We start from the raw sequence: 13,887 nt of genomic DNA, 5'->3' as shown, positions 1-13,887 counted from the left end.
TCCTGGCAAAAATAAGGAGAAGAAAATCAATAGCTGAAACTCTAAAATTATTTAGTAGATCTTCACAAGAGGCAGGGTTAAGTCAAATCTTCTGTCTCAGATATTCCACAGCTGACAAATTCACCTTGAGGCAACATCAGACTCCACCTTGGCTACCACACTAACAGGTATTGCTGCCAACAGCAGCAGGTCTGATCTTCCTCAGCCCCAGCGTTCTGCTCTCTTCCACTACATCAACACAGGCATTTGTGCGAGTAAGGGCTAAGCCATGTAAGGAATTAATCTGAGTAAAAATAACCCATCGAGAGCCATTCAGCATCAGTTCCTGAATCCATTTACTACATGGCTACAGAAGCACTCATGCCAGCAGAAGAGAAGCATCAGAGCAGCAGAGAGTGAGAGCAAACTGACAGACAGAAAGAAAGAAGAAACACTGTCCTCTAGTTATGACTTTGTTTGAAGCAACTTCTGGTTTTGTGCTTTAACTTCATTTTTAGTCTCTTTATAGATCTAGTATTTATTAATTTGTTTTAAAGTATATTAAAAACAGACCAACTTCCTGAGCAAATAACCCCCGAAATTGATTTAAATATGGTTTCCATTAGTAACCACTATCTAACACTAAATCAAGTTGATGTTTGTTTTATATTCAACACTTAAAACAAAAGACCAATAACAGAGCACTTTAATGTGAAACTGTGGTAACACTACTGACACTGTCAGAAGTATTTATCTGAAAAACAGAGATCCAGTTTTACAAACAATACTTAAGATTTTATTTAAATCAGATTCCTAATTACAGACGAAGCTGAGTAGGAAAAAAGTCACTGGGTGAACTGAAATTTCATTTCCTAGGTCTAATTAAAAACACCTCTAAAATCCATGTAGGCTTCTTTCAACTTCATGAAGGCCAGACCTCCCATTATTCCAGTTCAAAGCTTTCCTCATAGAAGTCATCAATGCACCATAATTTTGAATGCTTTCCCCCTGCCTTTGCAAGACTGGGTTCTACTAAATCTGCTTCCCAGTGCTGCAGTCTATTCAACATTCAGCATTCAAGGGTGGTAGAATTCAGACGTTCTGGAAAAAAGTCCAACACCTAACAGATCTTCTTAACTATCATTCCTTGATGAGACAAAATCTTGGAGTGCTGCTCAGAACACTTCTTGCCCTCAGCCCTGACCTCACACCCACCTCGATGACCCCGCGTGTTCTTCACCACCATAGGGAACTCCAGCACTTCCGCCTCATCAATCATTTTGGAAAAATTCTCATGACCACCTGGCAAAAAGAAAACCAACAACATTATGTGCCACCAGTCTGCTGTGGCCAAATTTGGGATGTAATTGCCATACATTCCTCCCACCCTTACAGCTTAGATAATGCAGAAAAAATTAACAGTTAGGAGGACCTTGGTCATGAAGCATGATCAGACTTTGAAGGTGTTTGTGATGTGTGGGATACTAAGACCTACTTCCTTTGGAATTGAAGACACAAGTTGACCAACGCCTCTTGATCACTATCCCAAAAGGCTCAATCTAATCTTCCATATCTGAATGCCCCAATTCTACCATCTTGTTCCAGTTTATCCCTTTTACTTTATTACCTCCCATCTTTTCAAATGTCTAACGGCAAAATAGCAGACACATAACACTGGTAAGAGTTCCATCCAAACTACTACTGACCAGGAAAGCAACAGAACAGAATGACAAGGCATAATCCACAGAGCAGAAACAACCCAGACCTTCTCAGTCCACCTCCCCGCTTCTGAAGGCTTAAGTCTCCTGAATCTCATTCTCCCTATATCCTGAAGTAGAACTTCAACCTTTTAATCTAACTGCATCTGTGAGGACCTTAGTGAGTAGCTTTTAATGGCCGTTCGCACAATTATGGTTGATACTTCAAGGTTACTTGAGCTCAATTCAAAGAAGGCTGACCACAGCAAAAGAGATGCAGAAGAGAAAAGTCAGCAGACAAAGGGACGAGCCCCCTCTAACACATCGTGCAGTAAAGTGAAGAAGTCAAGCCAAGACACAAAGTCACAAAGTCAGCAGCAGCCATCACGACCCTGCCATGGAGTTTAATGCATGTCATGGAGTAACATGTCATTCAGCACACCCTGCTTTACATGGCAAGGTCAGCTCTCACTGATAACTTGATACTTGTGGTTTAAAAAAACAAAAGAAAAAAAGAAAAGAAAGTCATGCTTCTGTCAAATACCAGAGGCCGGCACTAACAGAAGTGGGAGGGCATTATGATCAAACAGGTATGTTCTGCAATTATTAAGCATCATTCATGGTCTCCCCTTCCCCCAAAAAATTAAAAACTCATTCTTTTCTCAGTAAGTTAGAGCAACCACATGTATCAAGAAAGGGTAAGTTTCTTCTCAAATGTGTTTTCATGGTAATTGATGGGAATAGTAATTCATAGTAACTGATAGAAAGCAATGGTTTTGTCAATTTTTTTTCTCATTTTGTCAAGTTGCCATTACAAAAACTTATTGATGCAATCACACAAAGGGGAGGAAAGCACTGGTATTCCCAGAAGGAACAGAAGGTTGAGAGGCATCTGCAGTTCTTTAATAGATTGTAATTAAAAGCAGAAATAGCATCAGGGTAGCTCAGACAAACGGTTCCTCTAATCTAGCACTCTGTCAGGAACCAGAGATACCAGAGATTCCTGAGCCAATAATAAACAATAATTAATTGTTTTGGTGGGAAACAAAGCCCAAACTATTGTTAAAAGGTGAACACAAGGGCTCATACTCTTTGCTACTTTTGTCCTTTCACAAAAACTAATGTATTTGCAGACACTTTTATTCATATAGGAGTTTAATCTACTTCCAGGTTGTACCAAAGTCTAGTTTTCTTTTCTGTAGCACTGATGACATTTAGTACCCCAAGCTCTTGTCTGCTGTTTTGGACACTTGGAAAAGAACAGAAAGTATTACAGCACTAACAGCCAAAGTCAGTTGCTTGGAAAGCTGAGGTACAGTTCAAATACTCTTTTCAAAGCATCAAAACCTGACCAACAAAGATAAAACCAGCATCTGGGTATCGCAACTTTAACTGTCTTTTTGGTTACCCAACACTTAGCTGTGGACCTGGCTTCATGCTACTTAAATTTCTATGGATTTCCAAAACTTACATCTTTGGCACTGCAAAAGTGTAAGTTGTCTAGGCAACTATGCTACCCTTTAGATCCAACAGTCTTACCATATGAAAAAGTGTCTGGGAGAGGCACACCATGGCCAGCAAGTTCTTGAAATGTCCAGAACTTGTTAACACAGTTGAGGATGGCTTGAGGACGATTCATCAACCGACAGCCCATCTTCTCTAGGTGGCGAAGGACTGTGATGTCGCTGTCACTCTGGACCCAAGGTGTTGGCACGCGCACAACCACCACTTGGGGGTAAGCAGTAATGAGCTCCCCTTTCACCCGAAGACCTGCAGAAGGAAGAGAGAAAAACATCCCAGTCTTAAGTCATAAGGTCTCCAGGAGAAGGTAAACAGGCACAGAAATACTGCACTATCTGTGATCACTGAGATACCAGACTCCCAAGAGCGCGTGTTAAAACAGCACAACTCTCCCTAGCACGCATCTTGTCAGCTGTGCTGTTTCATTCATGTCACTCTCAACTCACTTGAGTTGAGACCCAGCAAAAACCAGACTTAATTAAGGCACACAGTCTTGGGCTCCTTCCCAGGGTGAAGGACATTTGTTTATAGGCAGACACTCCACCCTTTCTACAGGTGTAAGTTGCACACTATACTCACATCAGCTGCATGAACAGCTCAGGAGGTTCCTGCCTACCATCGCTGGTTCTTGCCTACAGGATGCAGTTCATACCTTTCCCAGGCCCAGCTGTATTGATCCCTCTGTTTGTGGTACCACGTTACACAAAATACTACCAATGTAGCAGACTAGATACAAGCCTTAAAAAAACCACAAAAAACCTGCAGTGTTTTTACAGTCTGATTTATATTAAAGTAAGTACTCAGAAATAACTTTATCAGCTAACAGGGAATCACCCTGTGACAAAGGCAGGAACTAGAAGGAAAGCCAGCTTTGCCACCAAGATCAATATATTACTTAATCATGACCTATAGTTTTACAGGCTAATTCTCTGAAAAAGAAACACTGAAAGACAAGCTGCAGAAATAGGAATACAACAGGATTGGACAGGAAGGCATCAAGCTCAGTGGAGACAGTCTGGCATCTGAGGACGGGAAAAGACAAACAAGGTTGGATATTCACTTTATTTGTCTTATGTTCAAAGCAAAACTTGATGACTTCAGCAAAAAATACTCTGCTCACACTGCTTCTCAGCACCTTAAAAGTTAAAAAAACCCAACCAAACAAAAAAAGTGAGCTGAGAAATCACAGTGCAATTGCATCTTGTGCCTACCAAAGACCACCTGTAACTAGTCAGATCTAACCAAATTTTATTACCTGATTACAGTGTTCCAAAGATACTATGTTACAAATACAGACTTGTATCTACTCTACATCAATGCACTGATTGCCAGGCTATATATTTCATTTCAAGGTGATTAGAATTAATTGGGGGGAATTGGGAGGGAGGGGGGAGAGAAGAAGGGGGGGGGGGGTTCCCCTCTCTGTACTTCCCTTTATTCTTTTCTTCTCTCAGCCAGGATGCATTTTAGAGCTTGCATTAAATATAACGAAGCAACCACCTAACTCCCATAATGGAAGTTGAAATGTGCTGCCCAGGCCTCAGGAGAACACAGAACCACACTCTGGAAAGGCCAAAACAGAGCCACATCCAATACAAATCCCTTTTTCCAATCCCCACAGCCATAATTGCACAGAGATGAGCAAACATAAGCAGACGGGTGCTCTGGCTGCTCACCTCATTAGCACCAAGCACTGCCGCATTGCAGCTGACATGACTCGCGTGTTTAAGCAAGCAGGCTCCAGACACACACACCCCCCCATTTTAGAGAGGCATCTCAAGCAAGATTAAAAACAAGACACTGCTACAAACCTAAGCAGACTGTGAACATCACAAAATGGACTACCATCTCCTTTAGCCAGAAAAGGAGGACAGATTCAGCAAGCAAAGTATTTTTTTACTTATTAGTCAGATTCCGCCTTACACATATATTTTTCCATTGAGGTGCATGCCCAATTACACCCACTTTTTGCCAATGTAATTGCATGCATGTCCTGATCCACATGCAAGCTGTGCAACAATCATTTTAAAAAGGACTGCATTTCCTACACAGCCCCAAAACTGCCACCGTTATCTGTGTTGTGAACCAAAACGACACAGTTTTCAAGTTCATAATCTCTCAGCCTATTTTGTTGTTTTGCTTTAAAGTCACGCCACATGCTGAAGTTTTGCACCATGGAGTCTGTAAAAGAAAAAGAGCAGTTTGAGGAAATGTGTTTGTCTCACCTGGAACTCTCCTGAATAACTGTGTTAGACTTGACTATCAGACTGGTGTACATTTAGCCAGGCCACCATTCCCCCTGAAGAGATTTTGGAAGTACAATGATGTTATCAACAGAACAGTCTGAGCTTTTGTTTCAGATTCAGTCATATTGTCTGGTCTGGATACTGCACTCCCCAGAACAAAATTTCTCTCCCTTTAAAGAAGGCAGTTTACAAACAAAAAGAAGAGCTACTCAATGAAATGTATAATTTGAATCACTACTACTGACATGCACCATAAAAATTAGCTGCAGTCTCCCAGCAACACAGTGCTGCAAACAGAAGCAGCTTTATTACAGTAAAAAGGAGAGGCAGATTCTGCCATTTTGAAACAAGCATGCATTCAGCATTCCATCTGAGACCCATCAGTTAACAAACAGGTTAATGGTCATTACTGCCAAGTAGGCTGGTAAAATAATATTTATTCACTATGATATGTTGAAAGCAGTAACACAGAAGATATTAATGCAAAAAGGTAATTTTTTTCCAAAGAACTGATTCAAGAATGCAAAGAAGAATACTGGAAAACAAGACTACAGAGATGTTACTTAATGGTTAAGATGTGTATATTTTTTTTTTAATCACAGACTGTGCTAAGCTGAAAGGGACAAGGTTCATCATGTCCAACTCCTAGCACTGCACAGAACAGTCCCAATAACCACACCATGTACCCAAGAGCATGGTCCAAACCCTTCTTGAACTGTCAGGCATGGTGCTGTGACCACTTTCCTGAGGAGCCTGTTCCAGTGCCCAACCACCCTCTGGGTGAAGAACCTTTTCCTGATAGCCAACCTAAACCTCCCCTGACTCAGCTTCAGGCCATTCCCTCCAGTCCTGGCACTGGTCACCACAGAGAAGAGATTAGTTCCTGCCCCTCTGCTTCCCCTCACGAGGAAGCTACAGACCACTCAAGGTCTTCTCTCAGCATCCTCCTCTCCAGGCTGAACAAAACAAGTGACCTTTTTCAGAGTGTGGCACACAAAACTGCACACAGCTGAAATGAACCCTCTTTTCTTTGCACTTATAGAGCCATCCTGATCCCAAAACAGTAATAGCAGGTTACACTCACTGTTGCCTGTGGACAATGAACTGACCTCACAAACACACAGAAGGCAGACACTCAGATCATACAGAAATACCTTGACAAATAACAACTTGATCCATTTGTTGACTTTTTTAGTGGATGCCCATGACATTGCAGACACAGCAAAGAGAACTGCTATATGGTCCTTTGAAGTACCAGTACTATAAGCAAGGAAAGAGAAATTTCAAGCTTATCCAATACTATGAACTTTTTCATCATATAACAACCATTTTACCAGTGCCTGAGGAATAATTTTTTAGGTTATTATAAAATATTTGGCTATTCTTTGGTTCTATGATGTAAAGACTCCTGAGTTTGAATATCACACAGTAAAAACAAATGTAAACCCTGCTCTTGAACAAGACCTATTCTTTCACACAGTTCCAGCCATATTTGTTCTTCCACTGCAAGACAAAATTCTCCAAAATGGAACACGGTTTACCTGTAACATTATACACCAATCAGCACAATATTCAGACAAAGTACAAAAGGAATTTTTGCAATGTGAACTGTAATCACCTGAGAATAAACTTGACCAGCTACACCATATCCCTTAAAGTCAGAGCCTCAAGTTTCTCTCAAAAACAGCTCAAAGTAGCACATGTAGAAGTAACTGGGTAAATGTGTGATTATTCATCAGTTGGCCCAACCAATACTCCTGCTTTTCACTCTCAAAGAACAGCAGGCAAGCTTAAAATGCAAAGCAGCTGGTCTCTCCTAAAAAAGTGTTTTTTGACCCAAAAGGTGAAAGCCATCACATGAACCTGTGAAAACCACAGAAAACAGGCAGAGCATCAAACTGTACTAAAGACAGAAGAGGCAGAGATGATTAGTGCTGTTACCTGTGAGATCAGAAGATATGTATCTAGGCCCTTATAAAGTTCCTGAGACACCAATCTCCAGCATGGCAGAGCCTATTGGCATAGTAAGATATGCAGGATGACAGCTGTCTCTCAGAAACCTGATTTAGTACAATTTTAGAGTGGACAAACATACTCTGGAAAAAAACTAAAATGATGACATTATGGATGGTTAAAAAGGATCAAGATTTCAAGCAACTGTGTGTGGCTTCTGGACATCTTAATTCACATCCAAGCAGTATTTTAAACTGCTTACATTTTTGAAACTCTTTATATTCCGTTTGCAGCCTACACAAACTCCTTCCAATCTCTACAAGAATCATTCACCAGCAGATCAGTAACTACTGCAAAGCACTATCTCACGTCCAGTTTGCATGTTATAAACAACTGTACTTTTAGCTGAAACAATGCAAATGTTTTCACAGCAAGAACATAGTTTCAGAAGGTAACTCTAAAAACTCAAAGATAGCAAGGACATAAAAAATAATTTCAGATGCTTTATATATCTTGATTTAGCAAACATCAGGCACTTTTAACAAAAGATTAAACCTTAGTAATACTAAATAAATTCCTAAAAGACCAAGCTTTTCACTGTGTCTGGAGACAGCTGGTACACAGCCATGCTACCCAAGGAAGCTCACAACCTATCAAATCCATTTCTGACCAAACAGATCAAAAGAGCAGGAATGATGCACAAAAGCTGGATTTGCCAAAGCTTCCTATGCAGTGCTGCCATGAAATCAGCAACATAAAATATTTTAGTCATGACCTTCTTCAAAATGACTTCCAAACGTATACACTTCACAGAATTTGTCTGAGAATTGTGTGTCTATGAGAAGTGCCCAAACACGACAACAAAGTTAATTATTCCATGTACAACATGGGTAACTATGCAACAAATCCTCACTGTGTGGCCTCAGCTGCCACAGGCTGCCATTTTAACTTCAGCGACTACCTCTGTCTTTAGCAAAACCCCCAATAAACACCAACTCTCTGAAATACATAAGTTAAATGAAGCAGGGAAAAAAGTGTTTCAGTATTCCGACAGATCCAGCATGTGGAATACTTTTTCTAACAGGCATACCAGCATAGAAGTGGAATAATGGTTGGTCATCGTGTATGCAGCATTACAAAAAATAAAATCTGAATCAAATTTCACTAGCACAAAACATACACCAGCTCCCACCACATTCCCAAAAGGAGCCAGCAGGGTCTGGGAACTTCCAGATATATTACACAGATCTTTCCTCAGAGATCTGAATGCTACCCTGAAAAGTCTCCAGCTCTCAGAACTTTGCTATACAAATTTATTCATCCACCCATCCATGGAGCTGCTAACGTTTCCCAAGTGAACAGTCACTCAGCAAGCAGGCTATAATGAATTCAACCCAGTCAGCTGGAAGAAACCAGCAAGCCTTCTATCACACAAACCTTTCCTCGTATTTTGATGATATTACGTCCTGCTACTTGCTCTTCATAATTCATCAGTTGTTCTCACAGACATCACTGAATTTTTCTACAAGCCTGGACTCACTTCTGCTCTCAAATCAGTGCATTCCTGTTTCTGGTTCATGTGTCCTCCCAATATCTGTCACCCACAAGACACTGCATAATATTTGCATTAAATCATTATAAAGTGTTTAATAATTACTTACAGTTTACTTGCAGGAAATTAAATGTGTTTCACCCTAATTGCCATGTTAGAGCAAGCTTAAAGCTCAGAAGTGAGATATCCCAAACTTTAATAGCATATTACTGCAATAACAAGTTACACATTCCCTCACTAAATTCAACCACAACTAAATCTTTTAAATTTTCAAAACTCAGCATACTCCAAATATACATTCTGCCAAGACTGTGTCAGAATTTAGGAATAATTAACAGAAGTAGAATCAACATTAATGAAATACTACTCTATACCTCAAAAGCTTGCTGCGATATTGATTTGACTTGATGTATCTATCTTATAACCCAACTATAAACAATATAAAATTCCCTGAAATTGGGTGATAAACATGATTTTTTTCCAACTTCTTTGTTCAAACCTTATTAGAAAAATGTAACTTCACTGAAATATAGAAGTATTTTGGAGCAATTGGCAATTCCTGGGGGTTTTTCCAAAGACAGAGGCAGTCACTGAAGTTCAATTCCTCTTCTGAGAAGTGGCTGCTTGTGGCAGCTGTATGCTAGATAAAGTATCACACTTTAAATGCAATTTCATTTGAACCAGAACTTAACCTCTGAAAGGCAGCTAAGCACTGAAATTTTAGAGAACTACCAATTTATTAACACCAAACTGAACTTCCCCTTTGAAGTTGCACAGGAATTTTCTCTATATCACTTATCACCTGACAGCCACAGTTTATTAGTCTGAACATTAAGTTGTCACAATTTCTCCAAAATTTCCCTGCCATGTAAAAGCCTCTTTGGTATCTAGTATTACCAAGCTATTTTTTACTCTAGTGTCCACAGAAACAGACTTCTACATCAGTTCTGTGCTGGGTGTTTTAAGTTCATATTCTCTCCCTTCCTATCCTGCTCACAAGTTTTTCCAAACAAAATTAACAAGTGCTAACATCCAACCCTCTATGTTTAATATGACCTCACCCTCCTTCTCCATAGAAACTTAACCAGAAAGACTTTCCCACCAAGATACACTTCCACAGCTCAGCAGTGCCAAGGAAATCACACAGTGCAGAGACAACACTTACCTCTCTAGAACAGTACTGTGCCACTGTATTCTGAAAAAAAAAAAAAATATTTTGGAAACCAGGAGCTCTATATTTAGCAAGGCTTTATGATGAAACCTTTACCTAAACCCACTGCTCAGCACAGACCACACTTCAAAAGCAGACATCTGTTTATAATCCAGACATGATATTTTTGTTTCTATGTGGTTTAGGTGAGGCCTCTTGTATCTCATTAGGATTTCTGTACAATAGTTCCACATAGTGATCTCAGAACATTCCTGGGTCAAATAGGCATGACTGACAGTGTTTTAGAAGTCTAAAGCATCCTCAACTGAGAGAGCACCCACGTGTGGCAGGTGTCTGTCCTGTATCATCTATCCAGAGCTTACCAACACTGAGAGCCTCAGAAATAAAAAAATTCTGGAATCCCCTCCCCAACTCAAACGCAGGAAGTCATAAACACTAAACAATCCCATCCTATGTCAGTGTTACAGAACAAGAACAGAACCATAAAAACATTAAGGGTGTAAAAACCCTCTAAAATCAAGTCCAACCATTAATCTAAAATTGCTAAATATATGTAAACTAACCTTACTGTAAACTAACTCCACTCTTAATACTCACTCAGTCTTTCCTATGTTTTACATGTGCTGTTTCTGCTCATTCAGAATAGCAGGTGAAGAAAATATGTTAAGGATACACCTGGAAAAAATAAAGGTGATTGGAAAGGTCTTTCCAAAAGCAGAAAGAAACCCCAAGGAAGATTTCAAGCAACCCATAATGGGTCCTCCTCCCATCTGAGATGAACCTGATTTTTTTCCTGTAATATCAAAGCCTACTAAATACTTTGAAAATGCCTAACATAGTGCACTTCCTCTCTCTGCCACCAAACAATACCTTCTTACACAAAGAGATGCTGTTAGCTTACTTAAGCAAAGCAGAGAAGCATCCAACACGAGTTTTCAATTTGTAATGAAGACACAGATTCTCCCTCTCTGTCTCCCATTACAGAAAAGATATCTAGAAGAATGTCTACACTGTCAGAAACTTTTAAAAAATTCTATCCAACTCCCTCTCCCTTCCAATTTTTCCTAAATATATTTAGCTGAGCCTGAACTCTGGGGACTGGAAAGATCCCTTCAGTTTATTGTTTTGTCACTGCAGTCTAAGGCCTTCCTTGCATTAAATTTACAAATTGGAAGCACTTATTTTGGAAACAAATGCATCCTTCTTAAAGGAAGGAAGTTAGCTGTGGTATTTTGAGAAAAAAAATGCATTAAAACTGACTAAAGTTTGCAAAGATAATATCAACTGCTGTCACATGGGAGAGAGAGTCTGCGGTTTTGGCGGGGGGGGCGGGGTTTAATGTGTCAGAGAAAAACTTGTACTTGGACACATAGTATACATCAGTTTCAAGTGTTATCATGAATACAGTATTTTCCTACACCTTCAGTCCCCTGAAAAAGTTGTTCTAGACCAAAAGCTATAACCCAAAATTTCTTAGTTTTCACAGACATTAACATAATACCATACACAAATCAAAGGTAGGGAAGGAAGAATTCCATTTTTCCCACACCTCTGTAAGCAAGTTCACTGAGCTTGTCTCCTCTTTCTGGCTTTAGAGGGTTAGAACTACACTGCAGTAGCTGTACACATGCTCCATGACAATACTGTAATGAAAATACAGATGTAACACCACAGTATTATTTTGCACCTGATCTGGATGCAGAAGTTTCCACCTAGTCACAAAAACATGTTAACTAATTAAGATACTTACTCAGTATGCTCCTTAATTAATACACTCCATACAATCTATAACTTTCTTCTTGAAAGAAAATGTTCCTCATTATTGCACAGTCCTTCCAACCAGTCCAGTCAAATAAAAAAAATCATGTAGGGGTAGTACTGTACTCACAGACACTGCTAAAGCAAGTAGAAGGGACATCCTCCCTACTGTCAGCTTGCTTTGACCTTTGAAAGCAAGACATTTAAGAGATCAGCCAATTTACCACTAATCTCTAGACTGTAAGGGTAATTCTGTGCTTACCAATCCCTACAAGCTGGTAAGTATCCTTATAAACATTTAGTCTACACTACAAGTTCCAAAGCTCTCGTCTTTTCTGAAATAATCATCCACCCAATTTACAAAGAAATAAAAATCACTAAAGGGCTACAGTTCTCATCACAAACGAGTCAGTGCCAGAGAAGAGAAACAACCACGTCAGGTATAAGTCTCCTTAGCTCATTTATCTCTTCCATGGATTACTTGAAGAATTGCCCTTAAATATTTGCAGATTATTTTTTTTTTCAAGTTCTTCCATTTTACAGCAACATAATCATGGAATTTCATTACCAAATGCCACTCCTGATCTGCTCTTAGTTACCAAATTGCAATTTTTACACTCATTTCTAGACTTTGCCTCTAACAACTTAAAAACTCTGAAAGGGAAAGGTTTAAGAGCATGCTATGAACCTTGGAAGAACTAAGCAAAAAAGGGGAAGAAATGAGCACCTCTTTAGCAACTCCTGTGTAGGAGAAAGCACTCACATAAGGTTGTGGTTCTAAGACAATTTTGACTTAAATCCTGTTGCTGCCAACAGTTTTACTCCTCAGCTCCATGCAATCCTACAGTGGCATGTAGTACCACCCACTCCCTATCACTCATACACAGACCCACTGGTGAGCTGGTAAGCTTCCTACACCAGCAGGAAACTTTTCTGTTCTTTTGCGGAATTCAGTTTCTGCAGGTGTTGCAAGCTGAACAAGCTCACTGCAGGATCTCATGAACCCAAGTGTCAACTGCAACAGAGAAACCTGGATCACAGCAAGGACAGCAAGGATCCGAACGGTTTAAATTGTCTAGATAGCACTGTTTTGAGACTAGAATTCTCTGTAGTGAGGTGGGTATTCTCCTTTGTGCATTTACAACTCGAGGGTCACCATGCTAGTCTAGCCTCCGACTTTGTAAAAACAAACCAATCAGGCTGATTTCTGTTTCTCCAACTCCTATCCACCTGACCTACGCAGGTAACACATTCTCCAGTGGCTTCCACTCTCTCAGGCTGAGAAAAATTCGCAGCAAAACTGCTACAAAGGCCCAGCTGCCAGAGTTGTTCACGCAGGACTAACAATTACAAGCAATAAGACATGCAGTTTACATGTACAGTAGCCTTCCTGCCTGCAATCATTGAACTTACTCAACTCAAAGCATCCACAAAGGGCATGCACTTTCAGAATCCTGCCTCACCTTTAGTCCCAAGCATGTAAGGAGGAGTGCACAAAGAACCATTTCAGTCTTAGGCCAGGATGACCCTGGAAAGATTGACAAAAAACAAAAGGATATGAACATACACATCTCAAAAATTTCCAGTCAATACTAAGCTCTTTCTACCTGCACTTACACCATGACTTCAACCCATAATCTCTCCTTCAACTGGCAGCTGGATAGTTTGCATGCCTGAGGTACTGTGGAGAATGGATAAAGGCTCCTTTAGAAGGACAGGCTGTGAATATGAGAAGGGTTTGTGCCCCACTCAAAGAAGCAGATCACACGCAAGCAGCTCTGCTTTGGAGTGCACAGAGCGAGACATGAGCTCAGCAACTGATACAGCATACTAACACACTGTGACCATGTATTTGGACCACCCCCACCGTGAGGGTGGTCTGACTTTGTGACAGGCCGCCCCGAGAGGCTGCGGAAGCTTCATCCTTGGAGATATTCAAAACCTGACTTCGTACACCCCAAGAAACTTGATCTAACTTCAGAGATGGCTCCAGCTTTCAAGTTGGCCACT

At 40.2% G+C, this 13,887-nt stretch overlaps 1 protein-coding gene across 2 annotated transcripts in view; it reads right to left on the bottom strand.

The window, feature by feature from the left end:
• Nucleotides 1-13,887, bottom strand: part of RIMKLB (ribosomal modification protein rimK like family member B) — a 40,633-nt gene that overhangs the window by 5,065 nt on the left and 21,681 nt on the right. For both annotated transcript variants that reach the window (XM_066175535.1, XM_066175536.1), the window contains exons 4-5: nt 3,216-3,446; nt 1,195-1,281 (exon numbers count right to left, since the gene is read on the bottom strand). In XM_066175535.1, coding sequence (XP_066031632.1) covers nt 1,195-1,281; nt 3,216-3,446 — 318 coding nt within the window. The remainder of the gene's footprint in view (nt 1-1,194; nt 1,282-3,215; nt 3,447-13,887) is intronic.

Source organism: Chamaea fasciata, unplaced genomic scaffold (assembly GCF_029207755.1).
Source record: "Chamaea fasciata isolate MVZ Bird 193981 ecotype frontalis unplaced genomic scaffold, bChaFas1.0.hap1 SCAF_2, whole genome shotgun sequence".
Classification (NCBI taxonomy): Eukaryota; Metazoa; Chordata; class Aves; order Passeriformes; family Sylviidae; genus Chamaea; species Chamaea fasciata.
Note: the sequence above shows the minus strand (reverse complement) of the source record. Positions and strands in the feature narration are given on the sequence as shown.